This window comes from Staurois parvus, unplaced genomic scaffold (genome assembly GCF_062004578.1).
Source record: "Staurois parvus isolate SC_StPar_1 unplaced genomic scaffold, SC_StPar_1.0 ptg000140l, whole genome shotgun sequence".
Taxonomy (NCBI): domain Eukaryota; kingdom Metazoa; phylum Chordata; class Amphibia; order Anura; family Ranidae; genus Staurois; species Staurois parvus.
Window position 1 is genome coordinate 1,527,924 of NW_028317936.1, and position 20,393 is coordinate 1,548,316.

General features: G+C 45.6%; 1 protein-coding gene across 1 annotated transcript in view; it reads left to right on the forward strand.

Moving 5' to 3' along the window:
* Nucleotides 1–287: 287 nt before the first annotated feature.
* Nucleotides 288–20,393, forward strand: part of PTGS1 (prostaglandin-endoperoxide synthase 1) — a 77,509-nt gene continuing 57,403 nt past the window's right edge. The window contains exons 1-2 of the mRNA XM_089673547.1: nucleotides 288–386; nucleotides 471–536. Coding sequence (XP_089529673.1) covers nucleotides 329–386; nucleotides 471–536 — 124 coding nt within the window. The 5' untranslated portion in view covers nucleotides 288–328. The remainder of the gene's footprint in view (nucleotides 387–470; nucleotides 537–20,393) is intronic.

The window sequence follows — 20,393 nt, forward strand, 5'->3', positions numbered from 1 at the left end:
GTACACTTTTTCTTTTTTCTTTTTTTTAACTAAAATACCAATACAATTATAAAATGAGGTTGGATACAGAATTTACTGGAATATAAAACGCTTCTTGTAGTGAAACTATATTTATTTGCACGGGTCTATAAGTGGGACCTATAAGAGGGACATCCAAAGGGGAGGGGGGCAGTGATTTGGATCCAAAAGCAGATCAGTAGGGAGCTCTGAAATCTCCCATACACCTCTATATGAATAACAGCTGTGTAATGTCTTCCTGCCTGCAGCTACTCTTTTCTGTTTGCCAATCCCAGCTATGGAGGGAGGGGTCACTTCACTGAGACGTTGAATGAACTGGAGAGAGATCTTTCTTCATGAAGGACGTAACATAGCTACAGAGATGGCTGGTGAGTTTCCAAAGATTACCTGCTAAATCGGCTTCCAAATATTCACCGACAAGGTGGCTAATTACCAATCTACGTATGTTTCAGGAGGAAATTTCATTCTGCTATTGGTGGTCATGAACATGAACTGGTCCTTCCAAACTCCAGACACAGGTTGGTCACATTTTGTAACTTTCTCAGAAAATTCTTTTAGCTGTAAGCCAGGCAGTTGTTGGTTGAAGGTAACTCTATATGTTGAAGATTTAGGACTTGCGTAGACTGGTGTTCTCAAAACGTTGACTCCCACATTGGAAACCTGCTCCTTAAAATGCATAATACTCTGCTCTTGATTCTCTGAAGTTTTGCAAAGTGTCCTGTTTAACGGTCAGGATGTCTGATGATCTCATTTGAAGGATCTGTTTGACGTTTAGCCAAAGCCAAGAGGTTGGCTTTGACCAGCTTTTCCTGCAACCCAAATGCATCTCAATGGCACCAAAGAAATGGAAGCACCAAGCAGGTCAAATGCAACCTCCGAATGGCACCATTAAAGATTAAGGGCTGTGTGCACAGGTTTGGTTCACAAACGTTGCTTTCCACGTTCGAGCCCACTCCATAAAATGCAAAATACTCCGCTTTGGATTCTATGAAATTTTGCAGTGGCTTGTTTAACTATCCGGTGTTTAAACGTCTGATGAAGGATCTGTTTGACGTATATCCAAAGCCAAGAGGTTGGGTTTGACCAGCTTTTCCTGCACCCCAAATGCATCTTAATTGCCCCCCCAAAAAAAAATGCAATACAAAGCAGGTCAAATGCAACCTCAAAACGGCACCATTGAAGTAAATGGGAATCCAATGACCTGCGTTTTTTAAGTGTGCTTCAAATGCAGGAAAACACCCGTCTACAAAAACCCTTATTCATTGGAAACATAATAGCCCCTGCCGTATGCATTGATGAGTAATACATTACCTATTTCATGACTAGGCTTGTTAGCAGTGAAGCTTTGCTGTAGTAGTTGCATTGATGAGAAATTACGTTTTTTGTTTTTTTTACAAAAACAAAAAACGTAAATTTTTTGCATTTGGCAGCGTTGTAGCTTTGCTGTAACAATGCAACACATGGACAGTGAAAGTTGCATTGATGAAATCTAAAGTATTTTTTTGCATAATGAAGCTTGCTAACATTGTAGTTTTCTGCACATGGGCAGCAAGAGTTGCACTGATGAGAAATACTTTACCTTTTGCGTAATTGGGCTTTTTAGCATTGTAGCTTTGCTGTGATCATGTAACACATGGACAGTTAAAGTTTCATAATAGTTTGGTTTTTTTTAACTATTACATCTGGTTAGTGTCGGAGACTCGTGAAAGAAGCCTACACTACATGAATCTTCATTTATGGGTGGTCTAATGTGGGATCTTGATAAACATGTTGATTATTTCAGGCAAATGCCTTTTGCATGCGAGTGCTGCTGTCCTTGTGATTAGTAAGACGTATAATTAAATATAGAGACGGTGAGAAAGCTAACCCTCTCAAGGCACAGTGTTAATTTAGGTGGTTGATTCATTAGAATACAGGCACCAGCAGCAGGGGCGTATTTACCACAAGGCATTTGCCTAGGGCGGCATTTTTTAGGGGGGCAGCAGCGCCCCCGAAGAAGGGATAGAAGAACGGACATATGTGACATGGGGACCAGGTGAGATCCGAGAGAGGTTGTGGGCTGCTTGATGGTGTATGGAGAGCCCGAGTCTTGTTCCGGAGGATGTCCAGAGCTGTGAAGGGGAGTGTCTTTCTCTCTGTCACTGTGGAAGGGGGGGGGGTGTTAGTGGAAGGCTCTTTCAGGGGGGTGGGCAGGGGTGTTGTTGGTCAATGTCATGCTCTCTCCGTAGGGGGGTGCCCGCTTTGGATAGGGCAGCACAAAACCTAAAAACACCACTGACCAGCAGGTCCTTTTACATATGGTTCAGCGTAGGGTTCGTAACTGTTTTGGGATTACAAACCAAATGGATTCTTCAATATTTTTCCATAACCCTTTCACCAGTCTGTCCAAGTCGTCGTCATCATCACCAGTCCTATTAGGTACTAATATAACTTCAGTAGATGCCAATTTTGTTGACCTTCACTATGAAGCAGGATGAGGGCAGAGATAAAAATTCTTCTAGTCTCTGGATGCAACATTCTGCACCCAAATGTCTGAAATGTGCTAGGACCAGCTGGCCCCAAAGTCCAACAGACAATTGGGTGGCCCTCCTGTGAGGAGGACTTGCTCATGGATTTGAAAGTCTGATTAGCTACTAGTATGACTTCAATAGATGCCAATTTTTTAATCTTCACTTTGAAGCTGGATGAGGGCAGGGAGCAAAATTCTAGCTTGTAGTGCCTGGATACAACCTTCTGGACCCAAATGTCTGAAATGTCAAGGGACGATATGGCTGCAAAGACCAACAGATATCCCCTCCCCCCATACACAACACCTGGATATGCCCCCTTTTTTTTTAGGAGGACTTGCTCATAGATTTTGAGATCTTATTAGGTGCTAGCTTGACTTCAATAGATGCCAATTTGTTGATCTTCACTTTGAAGCGGGATGAGGGCAGGGACCAAAATTCTAGGTTGTAACCTCTGGACACAAAGTTCTGGACCCAAATGTCTGAAATGGCATAGGACCAGATGGCTGCATAGGCCAACAGACATCCCCCCACTCTGACAAGTAGGGTGCCCCCTTGTTGTGATAAACACATGTTCATGGATCCTATTAGGTTCCAGTATGATTTCCATAGATGCCAATTATTGATCTTCACTCTGAAGCTGAATGAGGGCAGAGACCAAAATTCTAGCCTCTGGGTACAACGTTCTGGACCCAGATGTCTGAAATGTCATGGGAGCCAATGGCCTCAAAGACCAACAGACATCTCCCCAATCTGACAATTGGGGGTGCCCCCTTGTTGTGAGGAAGATTTGCTCATCCCTTTGGGTACCTGTATAATTTCAATAGATGCTAAATTGTTGATCTTCACTTCGAAGCGGGATTGAAGGCAGAGAGCAAAATTCTAGATTGAAGCATCTGTATAGTAGTATTGTATAATTGTACCCAAAAGTCTGTGATACCAGATGGTCACAAAGGCCAACAGACATCTGCCCACTCTAACCCATGAGGAGGACTTGATCATGGATTTTGAGGACTTGGAGGTCCAGGACTTATGGCAGAACTGGGTTCCAGGCTTGGATTTGGAAGCTTGGGAGTGATGAAAGGACCTCAATCTCCTTAACTTCTGGAGTGTGGGGGTTTCAGATGGAGATTTTGCCTTCCTGTCTTTTATGGATGGTAATAACCTCTGAAAGACAACCATATTGATGGTCCAGTGACTGAATCTGACCAGGCCAACATTATCAACTGGCCATACTGGGAAGTGAAACGTTGTCTGTATAAGTGAACTGATTGCTGATTTGTTAGGGGGACCTCGCTCCCTCTATCCATATTGATGAACTAAATAGTTAATCTAATATTGCCACAGTTTTTTATTAAATTATTCAGAGATTCAGTTTAGTATCTCCATTATTTGGTCCACTCCCTGTGTCGATGATCTCCATTGCATTCCAGAGAATCCTCTGCTTGAAGGATCTTCAGATTCCTACACTTCCGAAAATGTTGACCCTCTGGCCCTCAGGCAACTGTCCTCTACATCACTACAAGACACAGTAGTTAGGTAGTGGCTGATGGAAGGAACCACAGCATGCGGTAGGGGGACTAGAAATCTGCCACTCCCAGAAATGTCCAAACTTAAGGAACATTTGTGGAGCAATTTTTCTGCAATACAGCAGCAACTGGTGGAGTTGGTAGCAGAAGAAATAAGTATTAATTATTTTCTAGATGGGGCATAGTATTTACCAATTTTATTTTAGTAACTATTCCCAGGTACACCACTAGGAGAAATGTAATTAAAATGCATGTACCCTTCATTTACCTCTTCCAGAGCACCTCATGGAACCTTGGTTCCACCAGTATGCAAGCACCAACTAAAGTTCAGGGTTGGGCCCTCCTCCCTCACAGTTGAATATAGTAGGGTGCCATAGTATTTAAGGTTCCTGGGCTGCTCTAGATGATATTAAAAGGTAAGTTAAGTAGAAGTGCCTAAGATCCTTTTGCCAGACCATTAGAAAATCTTACTATTAGATATTATGTGACATTAAAGGCAAACTCCAGGAAACTTAAAAATTGTCCCTTGCAGTGGGGTTGCACTCCAAAGGTCAATTGCTTTTTTATGTCTAGGGGACATAGAAAAGAAGATCTACTTGCCTGATCCTTTGCACTGCTAGACCACTTCCCATAGTGTCTTCTCCCTCATGCTCTAGTGGTCTACAGTAGTGATGGGCTGGATGTTCCAGTCAAACGTAAGTCTGGCAGGATTTTAGGGAGGACCCCACACTTTTTTTCCCCCATTTTTTGGGGGTGGTCTTCCCTTTTTAAGTCCTACCAGTCCTAAAGGGCTTTTAGGAGGGAAGCCTACACACTTAAAAAAAAATTACTGTGGGGTCCCTCCTAACCTTTCTACCAGACCTAAAGGGTCTGGCATGAATTGGGGGAGACCCCAAGCTGTTTTTTTTTTCCTAACAAAAGTCAGTCCTGCTGCAGCAGGTTCTATACAGTTGTACAGATCTGCAACTGTGCAGGTAGTTTAAGGGCCCCCCCAGGCATGCTATTTAAACAATTTTTTTTTTTTTTTTTACTTTAAGAAATAAAAAAGGACTGCCCCTTTAAATTTTTTTTTTCACTGATTCATGTCCCTCAGGGCAGTACCTGAATCCTCATACCCCTTTTATGACCAATAACTTGCATATAAGCCTTCAAAATGGGCACTTTTAAATTTACAAGTTGGAGTCCCTTAGACTTGCATTAAGTTCGAAGTTCGTGGTCAAACATTTATTAGGTTTGAATGTTTGACCACAAACCGAACAAGAGGGTGTTTGGCCCATCACTAGTCTACAGTCCTGAGGTCATCAAGACCAATGCAGGGTCCATAGCCTTGCACTGAATGTGATGACACTGAAGGACAATCCATTGGCAGAGCAAGTGGGGATGCCAGTAACAGTACTTCTCCTCATCCCCAGTGTTAACCCTTGCAATGGAGGTGCAGCACCACTGCAAGGAATCCTTTTTAGGTTTTTCGGATTGGGCTTTAAAATATTTCATAAAATATTTTATTCTGCTTTTACCTATGAAACCCTAAAGGAGGCATCCAAAGGCCCTGAGATTGTTGTTGGGTGCCACCATCCTTTGTGATGTCAGCAGCCCCAAAGACTCAAGTGACACTCTATAGCAGTGATCTCCAAACTGCGGCCTGAGGGCTGGATGTGGCCCTTTGCTTGCCTTTATCCGGCATTATTCTTCCTCCCACTGTCAGCATCAATTTGGCATAGGTCCTGTTACTGACAATGAGAAGCTATTCCTCCCACGACACTAATGATGGGGCACTATTTCTTTAGCTGATACCATCGATGGGGCACTATTCCTCCCACTGACACCAATGATGGGGCACTATTCCTCCCACTGATACCAATGATGGGGGACTATTCCTCCCACTGATACCAATGATGGGGGACTATTCCTCCCACTGATACCAATGATGGGGGACTATTCCTCCCACTGATACCAATGATGGGGGACTATTCCTCCCACTGATACCAATGATGGGGGACTATTCCTCCCACTGATACCAATGATGGGGGACTATTCCTCCCACTGATACCAATGATGGGGGACTATTCCTCCCACTGATACCAATGATGGGGGACTATTCCTCCCACTGATACCAATGATGGGGCACTATTCCTCCCACTGACACCAATGATTGGGCACTATTCCTCCCACTGATACCAATGATGGGGGACTATTCCTCCCACTGATACCAATGATGGGGCACTATTCCTCCCACTGACACCAATGATTGGGCACTATTCCTCCCACTGATACCAATGATGGGGGACTATTCCTCCCAGTACACCAATGATGGGGCACTATTCCTCCCACTGATACCAATGATGGGGCACTATTCCTCCCACTGACACCAATGATGGGGCACTATTCCTCCCACTGATACCAATAATGGGGCACTATTCCTCCCACTGATACCAATGATGGGGGACTATTCCTCCCACTGATACCAATGATGGGGCACTATTCCTCCCACTGATACCAATGATGGGGGACTATTCCTCCCACTGATACCAATGATGGGGCACTATTCCTCCTACTGATACCAATGATGGGACACTATTCCTCCCACTGATACCAATGATGGGGCACTATTCCTCCCACTGATACCAATGATGGGACACTATTCCTCCCGCTGATACCAATGATGGGGCACTATTCCTCCCGCTGATACCAATGATGGGGCACTATTCCTCCCGCTGACACCAATGATGGGGCACTATTCCTCCCACTGACACCAATGATGGGGCACTATTCCTCCCGCTGATACCAATGATGGGGCACTATTCCTCCCGCTGACACCAATGATGGGGCACTATTCCTCCCACTGACACCAATGATGGGGCACTATTCCTCCCAATGATACCAATGATGGGGCACTATTCCTCCCAATGATACGAATGATGGGGCACTATTCCTCCCACTGATACTAATGATGGGACACTATTCCTCCCACTGACACCAATGATGGGGCACTATTCCTCCCACTGATACCAATGATGGGGCACTATTCCTCCTACTGATACCAATGATGGGGCACTATTCCTCCCACTGATACCAATGATGGGACACTATTCCTCTCACTGATACCAATGATGGGGCACTATTCCTCCCACTGACACCAATGATGGGGCACTATTCCTCCCGCTGATACCAATGATGGGGCACTATTCCTCCCAATGATACGAATGATGGGGCACTATTCCTCCCACTGATACTAATGATGGGACACTATTCCTCCCACTGACACCAATGATGGGGCACTATTCCTCCCACTGATACCAATGATGGGGCACTATTCCTCCTACTGATACCAATGATGGGGCACTATTCCTCCCACTGATACCAATGATGGGACACTATTCCTCTCACTGATACCAATGATGGGGCACTATTCCTCCCACTGACACCAATGATGGGGCACTATTCCTCCCGCTGATACCAATGATGGGGCACTATTCCTCCCACTGATACCAATGATGGGGCACTATTTCTTCAGTTGATACCATCGATGGGACAATATTCCTCCCACTGACACCAATGATGGAGCACTATTGATACTAATAGGGCACTGTGACTCCCATTGACACCAACGATGGGGCATTGTTTACTCCCACTGACTCCAGGGCATTTTCTTCTCCCACTGGCCACAGTCCGTCAACCCTAAAGTTTGAAGGACAGTAAACTGGCCCTTTGTTTAGAAAGTTTGGAGACCCCCTGCTCTATAGTATTCCCCATTGCTCCTTCCCCAGAAGCTACATAAAAGCACATGTAGTAAGGGTAGGTGGTGGCATGAAGGAGCTGGGCCAGCACAGAGTGATGCGACCCCCAGAAAAAGGAGACGACTATGACATACGATGGTTGGACTATATCAACCAAACTATGTAACTATATGCTAGGAGGGGAGGGGCTGTGCTATGGACACTCCCTGGAGTAGCCAAAGCTTCTAACAAGTTTAACTACACATTGCAAGTCAATAAAAAAATAATTTATGGAAAAGAAAGTTAAGCATCTAAAATATGTGTCTGCTTTTACTTACAGTTTTTGGTGACAGGGTCTCTTTAATGAAGCTGCCACTTTACCAAGCAGTTGGATTAGGACAGACTGAGTCACTTCAAGGCCAGAGCTCTGCTTTAGGATGAGGGGTCATTTCTTGTTCATAAATGGTAACATCAGGTTGGTAGGAGCTAATGCCCTTTGCACATCCATCCCTTTTAGATTTGCTTATTAAATAAACCAGCAAACACGGGAACTTGACAGGGACTACAATAAACTGTGGGGACATTGTGAAGTCTTTACTCAGCCTTTTATTACGGGAGGAGGTGCACCAGGGTAAGTACAAATGTTTTCTCTAACATAGCCTCCAGGAATATTTTAAGTCTTAGGTAGTCACCTTTTAGAGGCTAGTAATTTTCTTTGACTTCCTATAGTTATTTATAGGTAACCTCAGGCCGTAATTAGCTTGCCTTTACAGGTTCCACCATTATCACATTTCATTTTACTTGCAAATGAAAGTTGGGAAGAGTCATGAGTCCAAACAGGAGCCGTATTGTGTCACCTCTTATCACTCCTGTGCTAACATGACTTAGGCAAGTCTGTTCAGTCTGTTGGGTTACATAAGGGTTCGTCTGCCGAATATCGGAGCATTTCCATTTAAGGGAAGGTCATTGTGCTTTTTGGTCACTAGTATGGGGAAACCTGCATGCTATGACTGTTTAATGATTAAGTTCTTTCATGAGCTAACTCGCACTTGCTGGAAGTGGCCCATGGGCCATAGTTTGAAGACCCCTTCTCCATATCTTTGGGCAGTACCATACACAGACCAGTGCATCCACTACCAGCCAACTGGGTGTATTTTCCTAGACAGAGATTTCCTGGACAGAGGTATAGATTCCAGAGAGAGAGATATCATTCCCCCCGGTAAAAATTATTAGTAACACCTCATCTGAAATATGCAGTTCAGTTTTGGGCACCAATTCATAAAAAGAACATTGGGGAACTGGAGAAAGTGTAGAGAAGGGCAACCAAACTGATAAGAGGAATGGAGGAGCTCAGCTATGAGGAAAGATTAGAGGAACTAAATGTAATCTCTCTTGGGAAGAGGAGATTAAGGGGGGATATGATCTCCATCTATAATACATAAGGGGGGATATGATCTCCATGTATAATACATAAGGGGGGGATATGATCTCCATGTATAATACATAAGGGGGGATATGATCTCCATGTATAATACATAAGGGGGGGATATGATCTTCATGTATAATACATAAGGGGGATATGATCTCCATGTATAATACATAAGGGGGGATATGATCTTCATGTATAATACATAAGGGGGGATATGATCACCATGTATAATACATAAGGGGGGGATATGATCACCATGTATAATACATAAGGGGGGGATATGATCTCCATGTATAATACATAAGGGGGGGATATGATCTCCATGTATAATACATAAGGGGGGATATGATCTCCATGTATAATACATAAGGGGGGGATATGATCTCCATGTATAATACATAAGGGGGGGATATGATCTCCATGTATAATACATAAGGGGGGATATGATCTCCATGTATAATACATAAGGGGGGATATGATCACCATGTATAATACATAAGGGGGGATATGATCTCCATGTATAATACATAAGGAGGATATGATCTCCATGTATAATACATAAGGGGGGATATGATCTCCATGTATAATACATAAGGGGGGATATGATCTCCATGTATAATACATAAGGGGGGATATGATCACCATGTATAATACATAAGGGGGGATATGATCTCCATGTATAATACATAAGGGGGATATGATCTCCATGTATAATACATAAGGGGGGATATGATCTCCATGTATAATACATAAGGGGGGATATGATCTCCATGTATAAATACATCAGTGGTTCATATAGTGAACTCGGTGTAGAGTTATTCACCCTGAGGTCATCACAGAGGACAAGGGGGCACTCTTTACGTAGAAATGTTTCAAGAGGAATGCTATCACCCTGAGACCTTATTGCGTTGCCATGTAATTATTGGACCTTAGATTGTACACCCCTTGAGGGTTGGGGACTGATGTGATGTGAATGTACAATATATATGTAACGCACTGCGTACATTGACAGCGCTATAGAAGCACCTGAAATAAATAAATTGGGGAAACTGTTGAAGAGGAGTTGTATGCTGACACTTGATGTGTGAGTTGGCACCCTTCCATGGTGACAGGCTATTCTGTACGCAGGGCCTTCCACCAGAAGGATAACGTCTTTTCACCCGCCAGTGACACCAGTCCCAGAACCGACTACGAAGCTATTTTGAGGGAAATAGAAGAAACACTGATTTTCCTCCAACAATTCTTAACACATGTTACACATTGCACTCTTGTTTGCTTCAACCCAAAGGCATGGAGAGAAACTGCTGTATAGTTTGTGAGGCCAAGCCCAGTCCATAGAAGGAGGGTTCGGCTTCGCAGCAGGCCCTAACTTGGGGTCCTTGCCACTGAGAAGAGTTTGTAGGTTTCCCAGAGTTGAGCTTTCCAATATTTCATAAAATAATTTATGCTGCTTTTTCCTGTAAAAGCCTGAAAAAGACATCAAAAAGTGCTGAGGCTACTATTGGATGCTGCCAGCCACCAAAGAGCCACCAATCCAGCCCTTATACAGAACCCCCGTCACCGGCCACCACGGTATCGTCTCCTGAACTGGCTGCTTCTTCTTCTTTATCTCATCTCTCTCCCTTACACTGAGGCACATTCTTCGTTCCCCGTCCCCGTACTCTTCGTTCCCCGTCCCCGTACTCTTCGTTCCCTGTCCCCGTACTCTTCGTTCCCCGTCCCCGTACTCTTCGTTCCCCGTCCCCATACTCTTCGTTCCCCGTTCCCGTACTCTTCGTTCCCCGTTCCCGTACTCTTCGTTCCCCGTCCCCGTACTCTTCGTTCCCCCTCCCCATACTCTTCGTTCCCCGTCCCCGTACTCTTCGTTCCCTGTTCCTGTACACTATAGGATCTCACTCATGCTATCTTCTCAAGAATTGTACCAGATGATTGACTTAACCAGAAATTCAGTTTACCGAATACCATTTTTATAGGCATACAGCTCCTCTTCAACAGTTGCCCAACAATTACATGGCAGCTTTACGGATCGCGAGGTGATGGCATTCCTCTAACATTTGTAGGATGTTTGGACTAGGCTGTGGTGTCTCAAACCATTAGCTGGTAACATTTCCCAAATGAAGGTAAATTGCTTGCTAACAGCCCCGCTTGAGGGTCCCGCCAAGGGGTGACCCTGTCCCGATACAGCATTACACTTCCCTATGTCTGGTCCTTCCCTGTCTAATGACCGATCTCCAACTTCTATCTCTTCACTGAGCAAACCCCCCACCCCCACCCGAGACCCAAACCCTTCCAGCTGAAATACTTCTTCTATGGGAGGCACCATGGGCCTAATAGCAAACGCACCACAGTGTATTAAGCCCCTACATCTCTAAAAAGTAATTCAACACACAATGACATTTTAGGCACCTGCCAAAAGGCTTGTCAATGAAAAACTGTCCAGAGATGTATAGAAGGGGTCTTCAGACTATGGCCCATGGTCCACCTACTATTGGCCCCTCTATAAGATTTTATCCATCCAGCAGCAACTGTCCAGGAAAATACACCAGCTGGCTGGTAGTGGATGCACTGTTCTGTGTATCGTAATACAGGGACTGATACATCCACTGCCAGCCATGGCCGTTCTGCACGTTGACGTAAGGGGGACTCTTACAATGGGCAATCCTGGATGTAAGAGGGGACTGTGCTGGGCACACATGGATGTAAGAGGGGACTGTGCTGGGCACCCCTGGATGTAAGAGGGGACTGTGCTGGGCACCCCTGGATGTAAGAGGGGACTGTGCTGGGCACCCCTGGATGTAAGAGGGGACTGTGCTGGGCACCCCTGGATGTAAGAGGGGACTGTGCTGGGCACCCCTGGATGTAAGAGGGGACTGTGCTGGGCACCCCTGGATGTAAGAGGGGACTGTGCTGGGCACCCCTGGATGTAAGAGGGGACTATGCTGGGCACCCCTGGATGTAAGAGGGGACTGTGCTGGGCACCCCTGGATGTAAGAGGGGACTATGCTGGGCACCCCTGGATGTAAGAGGGGACTGTGCTGGGCACCCCTGGATGTAAGAGGGGACTATGCTGGGCACCCCTGGATGTAAGAGGGGACTGTGCTGGGCACCCCTGGATGTAAGAGGGGACTGCGCTGGGAACCCCTGGATGTAAGAGACATTTTGGGATTCTGTCACTAGAACTGGAATAGAGCAGAAAACTTCAAATGGGGACACCCATTCTGGTGGCAACCAAGAAGTCCCTCACTTTGAAGTGATTTCCGCTCATTTCCTGTTTTGACTATGGGACAGGAATTTAAAAACTCATTCATAAGTTCCTACATTGTAAGAGGAAAGAGGCAGACCCTGCACTATACTGTTTACATTTGTGATCATTGTGATTGGTCATCACAGAGATCACATGGTACAGAGCCTCTCAGACAGGCTCTGTATGCAGTGTCTGTGAACCCAGCGTCCAGTGATGGCTCCGTTCACAGCCATTATGCATTGCACCCGCCATCCACTGATGGTGGGTGAAATGCTTTGCTGCTTCATTTGCAAAAAATAATAAATGCACTTTTTTTTTTTTTTTGCTGCAGATATACACTGATCAGCCAAAACTTTATGACCACTGACAGGTGACGTGTATAACACTGATTACAATGACATTTGAAAGTCAGTGTGATATTTTAGGCAGCAAGTAAACATGTTGTCCCTGAAGTTGATGTGTTGAAAGCAGAAAAAGTGGGACATTCAGTTTGTTGTGTATGGAGCTGTGTAGCCGCAGACCTGTCGGGGTGCCCATGCTGTCCAGTGTACACAGCCAAAAGCACCTACAATGGGCACGTGAGCATCAGAACTGGACTAAGGAGCAATGGATGAAGGTGGCCTGGTCTGATGGATCACGTTTTCTTTTATATCGTGTGAATGGCGGGGTGTGTGCGTCACTTACCTGGGGAAGAGATGCCACCAGGATGCAGTATGGGAAGAAGACAAGTCGGCGGAGGCAGTGTGATGCTTTGGGCAATGCTTTGCTGGAGAATCTTGGATCCTGCCATTCATGTGGATGTTCCTTGACACATACCACCTACCTAAACATTGTCGGTGATCAAGTGTGCCCCCTTATGGCAATGGTATGGCAGTGGCCTCTTTCAGTAGGAGATTGTGCCTTGCCACACTGCAAAAATGGTTCAAGAATGGTTTGAGGAACACAATAATGAGGTGTTGACTTGCCCTCCATGTTCTCCAGATCTCATTCCAATCAAGCATCTGTAGGATGTGCTGGGAAAAAAAGCCCGATTCATGGAGGCCCAACTTACAGGACCTAAAGGATCTGCTACTGATGGCTGGGTGCCAGATACCACAGTGTACTTCCAGAGGTCCACTGAGGTCCATGCCTCGGTGGAAGCAGTGTGAGACTTTGGGCAGTGTTCTGCTGGGAAATCTTGGATCCTGCCATTCATGTGGATGTTCCTTGATACGTACCACCTACCTAAACATTGTTAGTGATCAAGTACGCCCCTTCATGGTAAAGGTATGGCAGTGACCTCTTTCAGCAGGATAACGCGCTCTGCCACACTGCAAAAATGGTTCAAGAATGGTTTGAGGAACACAACGAGTTTGAGGTATTGACTTGGCCAACATGTTCTCCAGATCTCATTCCAATCAAGCATCTGTAGGATGCGCTTGGAAAACAAGTCCGATCCATGGAGGCCCAACTTACAGGACCTAAAGGATCTGCTACTGATGGCTGGGTGCCAGATACCACAGTATACTTCCAGAGGTCCAGTGAGGTCCATGCCTTAGTAGAAGCAGTATGATGCTCAACAGAAGATCCCTTCAAGCAACAATTGATCCCCCAACAGCAACCATAGACCACAATGCAAAAAAACAGATCGCCTCCAGAGACCGTATATCCCCCAGCAGCTAATATCAATGGACCCTCCAGCACACCCCAGCACCCGTTGGCATTTCATACATTCAGTGCTGGAGGTGCCCATTCCAGACTGACCGCCTATGATATAGAGGTCCAAGTGTCCCCTAAGGGAGTGCACAGAAAGGAGGCGGGGCACTTCTTAGGATTCTTTGGGCTGAATCTCGTCATTACATCAAATTTTTGGAATTAAATATGAATTTGTAACTTTTCATTTACTTCACTTCAGTCCATATATATATATTGTAAAGATACCACACTGTGCGAGAAGGGTAATCTGGAGGGGGTTTACAAGAGGAGCGATTTGGGGGAATTTGTGCTAGGAGATGGGTGGGGTCATTAAAGGAAGAGGAGTGATGCTGGGAGGGGGGGGGGGGGTTTGTGCTAGGAGATGGGACTGAGGGAATTTGTGTTAGGAGGGGGGATTGGGAGGTGTGCTAGGAGGGAGGATTTTGGGGGGATTTGTGCTGGGGGGGATTGGGAGGTGTGCTAGGAGGGAGGATTTGTGCTGGGGGGGGATTGGGAGGTGTTCTAGGTGGGAGGATTTCTGCTTGGGGGGGGGGGGGGATTGGGAGATGTGCTAGGAGGGAGGATTTGTGCTAGGAGGGAGGATTTGTGCTAGGAGGGGTGATTGGGAGGTCTGCTAGGAGGGAGGATTTGGGTGGGGATTTGTGCTAGGAGGGGGGATTGGGAGGTGCGCTAGGAGGGAGGATTTGAGGGGGGGCATTTGTGCTAGGAAAGGGGGATTGAGAGGTGTGCTAGGAGGGGGGATTTGGGGGAGAGGATTTGTGCTGGGAGGGGTGAAGTCTTATATTTTATGTGTGGGGGGGTGGGAGTAGCTGGTCTTGTCTGGGGCACAATACACCCTAGGACCAGCCCAGACTTTGAGGTTGTGTATGTGATGAATATACGTTGTTGTTTTATGTATGTTGATGATGGATGATTGATTTGCACATTTGTTATGTAAAGAGACAGCGCACCCAGTTTACATCTAATATTGCAACCAAAGTTGGGCCGTTGCTTTTTATCTTCTTTTTGTTTGCTATAAAGGGGCCATTTCTGGCGAGGGTCTTGTAATATTTGAAATCCGATAATATTGCAGATAATTAGAACTGAATGCGCCACGTTTTTACAGCCCCATCATGTGCGGGGCAGGTTCCCAAAACTGGCCTCAATCCCTCCAGTATACTCCGGTTTGGTTTGTACTCGTTGCTTTCTTTGCATGTTTTTTTTTTTTAGGTTTTTTTAGGTTTTTTTTTAATGGTAATGAAGTCGCTTTAAAAAACCAAAAAACAAAACCTGTTTGACGTCTTTATGTCTGTTTAGGTGGGCTTGAAATACTTAGCAGTGGGGTACATTCCACGGTCTGCTGCTGTACATATATATGACATGTCTCATTTCCTAACTGCTCCATGTGATCTCATCTTTCATATCGGCACACCTGGATTGTGCCTTTCACATTACTTTACATGTAGAAAGCAAAAAAAACAAAACGTTATTGCTGATATGTAACAATGGAGGCGGGGGAAGGCGGTAGTGCTGAGTGACTACACGCGTGTTCTGCTGCTTCTCCTGCCTTCATGGACAAGCTCCCACACGTCTCTGGACTCTGAGTAGCTCTCTGATAGTACATGAAGCTGCAACACCTTAGAGGAAAAGGTTCTGTGGATGTGATTGTCAGCAAACGTTCACTGGTGGTGAATCAGCCCGTCATAGAATACATGCACCAGGAAGATTCACCTGCAATGAATGTTTGGTGAAAAGGTGCATTCACTGCTTTTTATATATACCCTTTAAAAATTGCAAAGCTATTCATCCTGGGAAGCTGCATGGCCATTTGTTCTGTGCTAATGGAATGTCCTCTGGCCAGGGACGGGACAAGGGGTGGGCAGGAGGGGCGGTTACCCTGGGCGCAGTGGTAGTGTGTGTTTGAGGGGGGGGGCAGGGGACACCACAAGGAGATTGGGGAGGAGGGGATTTGTGTTTAGAGGGGAAATTTGGGGGGGCAGCAGGGGGTAAGAATTGTTCTAGCAGGGGAAATTGGGGGGGGGGCTAGGAGTGGTGATTTGTCGGGAGGGGGTGCTAGGAGTGGTAATTTAGGGGATTTGTGTTGGGGGGGGAGTTTGGGCTAGGAGGGGCATTTTGGGAGGGGGTGCTAGGAGTGGTGATTTAATGGATTTGTGCTGGGAGGGGGATGAGGATTTGTGCTAGGAGGGGGATTTGGGGGGGTGCTAGGAGTGGTGATTTAGGGGGATTTTTGTGCTGGGAGGGGGAAGAGGATTTGTGCTAGGAGGGAGGATTTGGGAGGGGGGGGTGCTAAGAGTGGTGATATAGGGGAATTTGTGCTGGGAGGGGGGAAGAGGATTTGTGCTAGGAGGGGGGATTTGGGGGGGGGTGCTAGGAGTGGTGATTTAGGGGAATTTGTGCTGCGATGGGGGAAGAGAATTTGTGCTAGGAGGGGGGATTTGGGGGGGGGTGCTAGGAGTGGTGATATAGGGGAATTTGTGCTGGGAGGGGGGAAGAGGATTTGTGCTAGGAGGGGCTATCATTCTGTGGGGAGTGCTAGGAGTGGTGATTTAGGGGAATTTGTACTGGGAGGGGGAAAGAGGATATGTGCTAGGAGGGGGGATTTGGGGAGTGCTAGGAGTGGTGATTTGTGCTAGGAGGGGGGATTTGGGGAGTGCTAGGAGGAGGGATTTGGGGGAATTTGTGCTGGGAGGGGGGAAGAGGATTTGTGCTAGGAGGGGGGATTCGGGGAGTGCTAGGAGTGGTGATTTGTGCTAGGAGGGGGGATTTGGGGAGTTTGTGATAGAAGAGGTGATATGGGAGAGGGGCGAGGGGAAATTTTTTTGGGGGGGAGTGATTTGTGGTCCTAGGGATCATTGGGGGTATTAATGCTAGGAGGGAGGAATTTGTACTGGGAGGGGGGATTTGGAGGGGTGAGAGGATTTGTGCTAGCATGGGTAATTTATTTATTTTTTTGGGGGGGGGGGGGTGCTTTTAAAAAAAAAAAAATTGTGCTGCAGGGATGGGGGCAGACAAAGATTTTTTTTTCTGGGAGGGGGGGCTGCAGCAGGGGGCTGGATTTGTACTGGGAGGAGGGGGAATTTATGCTTGGGGTAAGCATGTGGGGTAGCGCAAAATTTTTATTTTATTTTTTTTTTGGGGGGGGGGATTTTTGCTCATATATCTTGGGGGGGCAGTTTGGCATGTTCGCCCTGGGCTCTAGATGACCTCGTCCCAGCACTGCCACTGGCTATGTTCTCTGCAGATGGAATGTTTGATTGAAAAAAAGGGTGACTGTGGAAACTACCGCGCCATGACCAATAGATGGCGCTGCGTATCATATGAAATAAGTGTGCTCCACAGCTCCATCGAGTGGCCACAATGCTGTATTTCCCCATTTGCAGAGAACACATTTGTATGTGGTTTCCATAGATGGACAGCACTTTTTTTCTTTTCTCTTTTACAAATACATCCCTAAGTGTTTTTCCTTGGCTTGGTTTTTGCTTTTGCTTGTTTCTGTTGCTGAAAACAGTAAGGGCTCGTGGGGGAGTGGTAAAATTAAGCAGTTGAGCTCAAGCCAACAGGCCAAAAAAAAGACAGTTACGATGATTGGGACAAACCATATAACACTGATGGGGGTGTTTACAATAATCACCCTTTTTTTTATATATGGCTTAAACTGTCTCCCAAAAGGAAACAAATCTATTGCTGTGGCTGCTTAAAAGGGATTAGCTGGAGTTCCTTTTAACTTGTCGGGGTATATAAAAAAAACAAAAAAAAATTGCCCAGCCGTCATGAAAAATCCACATAGTATGTCTAATATGTTTATTTCTTATGCTCAACAGCTCCATCTAGTGACCATAATGCAGTATTTTCTTGAAATACTGCCATCTGGAAAATGCCGTTTTATGACCATTAGATGGCACTGATGAGCATAGGAAATAAACATATTGGACGCGTTAGGGGATTATTTCAATGGCTGAGACCTTCACAATGCAATGTTTTTGATAACCAGTCCCTTAAAATCTATATAAAGCTACATGTTCATCCAAGACTACCCTGTCCTCAGGGTGACAACGCTGCTGTGTGTGTTGACTGCAGAAGGAACAGGGTTGTCACCCTTTTACAGGAAATGGAAAATTAAAGAGTCTACTGGCAGTATCAAGAAGTGATAGCAGCGTGAGCGCCCCCTGTGACATCATTCTATCAGAATGCATCATATTTTGCCCAACTGTACCGTGTTATGTAATGATTTCATGCCCATACAATTATTGGTGATCAATGGTGAGTGCCCCTACAATTATTGGTGATCGGTGGTGAGTGCCCCTACAATTATTAATGATCAATGGGGAGTGCCCCTACAATTATTAGTGATCAATGGTGAGTGCCCCTACAATTATTGGTGATCGGTGGTGAGTGCCCCTACAATTATTGGTAATCGGTGGTGAGTGCCCCTATAATTATTGGTGATCGGTGGTGGGTGCCCCTACAATTATTAGTGATCATTGGTGGGTGCCCCTACAATTATTAGTGATCAATGGTGAGTGCCCCTACAATTATTGGTGATCGGTGGTGGGTGCCCCTACAATTATTGGTGATCATTGGTGGGTGCCCCTACAATTATTGGTGATCAGTGGTGAGTGCCCCTACAATTATTGGTGATCATTGGTGGGTGCCCCTACAATTATTGGTGATCATTGTTGGGTGCCCCTACAATTATTGGTGATCAGTGGTGGGTGCCCCTACAATTATTGGTGATCAGTGGTGGGTGCCCCTACAATTATTTGTGATCATTGGTGGGTGCCCCTACAATTATTGGTGATCATTGGTGGGTGCCCCTACAATTAAGGTGATCAGTGGTGAGTGCCCCTACAATTATTGGTGATCAGTGGTGAGTGCCCCTACAATTATTGGTGATCAGTGGTGGGTGCCCCTACAATTATTGGTGATCAGTGGTGGGTGCCCCTACAATTATTGGTGATCATTGGTGGGTGCCCCTACAATTATTGGTGATCATTGGTGGGTGCCCCTACAATTAAGGTGATCAGTGGTGAGTGCCCCTACAATTATTGGTGATCAGTGGTGAGTGCCCCTACAATTATTGGTGATCAGTGGTGGGTGCCCCTACAATTATTGGTGATCAGTGGTGGGTGCCCCTACAATTATTGGTGATCATTGGTGGGTGCCCCTACAATTATTGGTGATCGGTGGTGGGTGCCCCTACAATTAAGGTGATCAGTGGTGAGTGCCCCTTCAATTAAGGTGATCAGTGGTGAGTGCCCCTACAATTATTGGTGATCAGTGGTGGGTGCCCCTACAATTATTGGTGATCAGTGGTGAGTGCCCCTACAATTATTGGTGATCAGTGGTGGGTGCCCATACAATTATTGGTGATCAGTGGTGAGTGCCCCTACAATTATTGGTGATCAGTGGTGGGTGGCCCTACAATTATTGGTGATCAGTGGTGGGTGCCCCTACAATTATTGGTGATCATTGGTGGGTGCCCCTACAATTATTGGTGATCTGTGGTGAGTACCCCTACAATAAAGGTGATCAGTGGTGGGTGTTCCATAACTTTTGGTGGTCAGTAATGTTTTTTCCCCATAACATTGGTGGTCAGAGTTGTCACCCTTTTACAGGAAATGGAAAATTAAAGAGTCTACTGGCAGTATCAAGAAGTGATAGCAGCGTGAGCACCCCCTGTAACATCATTCTATCAGAATGCATCATATTTTGCCCAACTGTACCGTGTTATGTATGATTTCTGATTTGTGATCTCACAGGGCAGTGCATGTAAAGGACGAACATAAAGGAAGTCTTTCGTAACATTCATAGCGATTGAAAAAAAACAAAACGCTGAACTTTATGAATGAGAACATTTAAAAGGAAAACTGTCCATATTGCAGATGGCAGCCAATCAAATTCTTGTTTTCACCCACCCTGGATGGTTTGAATGTAGAACAAGCTTTCTTACTGTAGGCATTCACTGAGCGATGGGAAAATTCCCTTGTAAAGTGAACTGCCCATCTGCCTTTATTAAATAAATAAATATATATATGTGTGTGTGTGTGTATGTATGTATCTATATATATATATATATATATCTATATCAAATATAGAATTTGCATAGCTGTTCATTCACCGAAACGTGTGAATGGGGAAAAAATCGAACGTTCTCAGGCTACATTCCCTGCAGATCCAATGTGTGAATGGGAAACCAATACCATATTATGGCCACTAGATGGTGCTGATGAGCAGGCTTATGTCCTATGATACTGC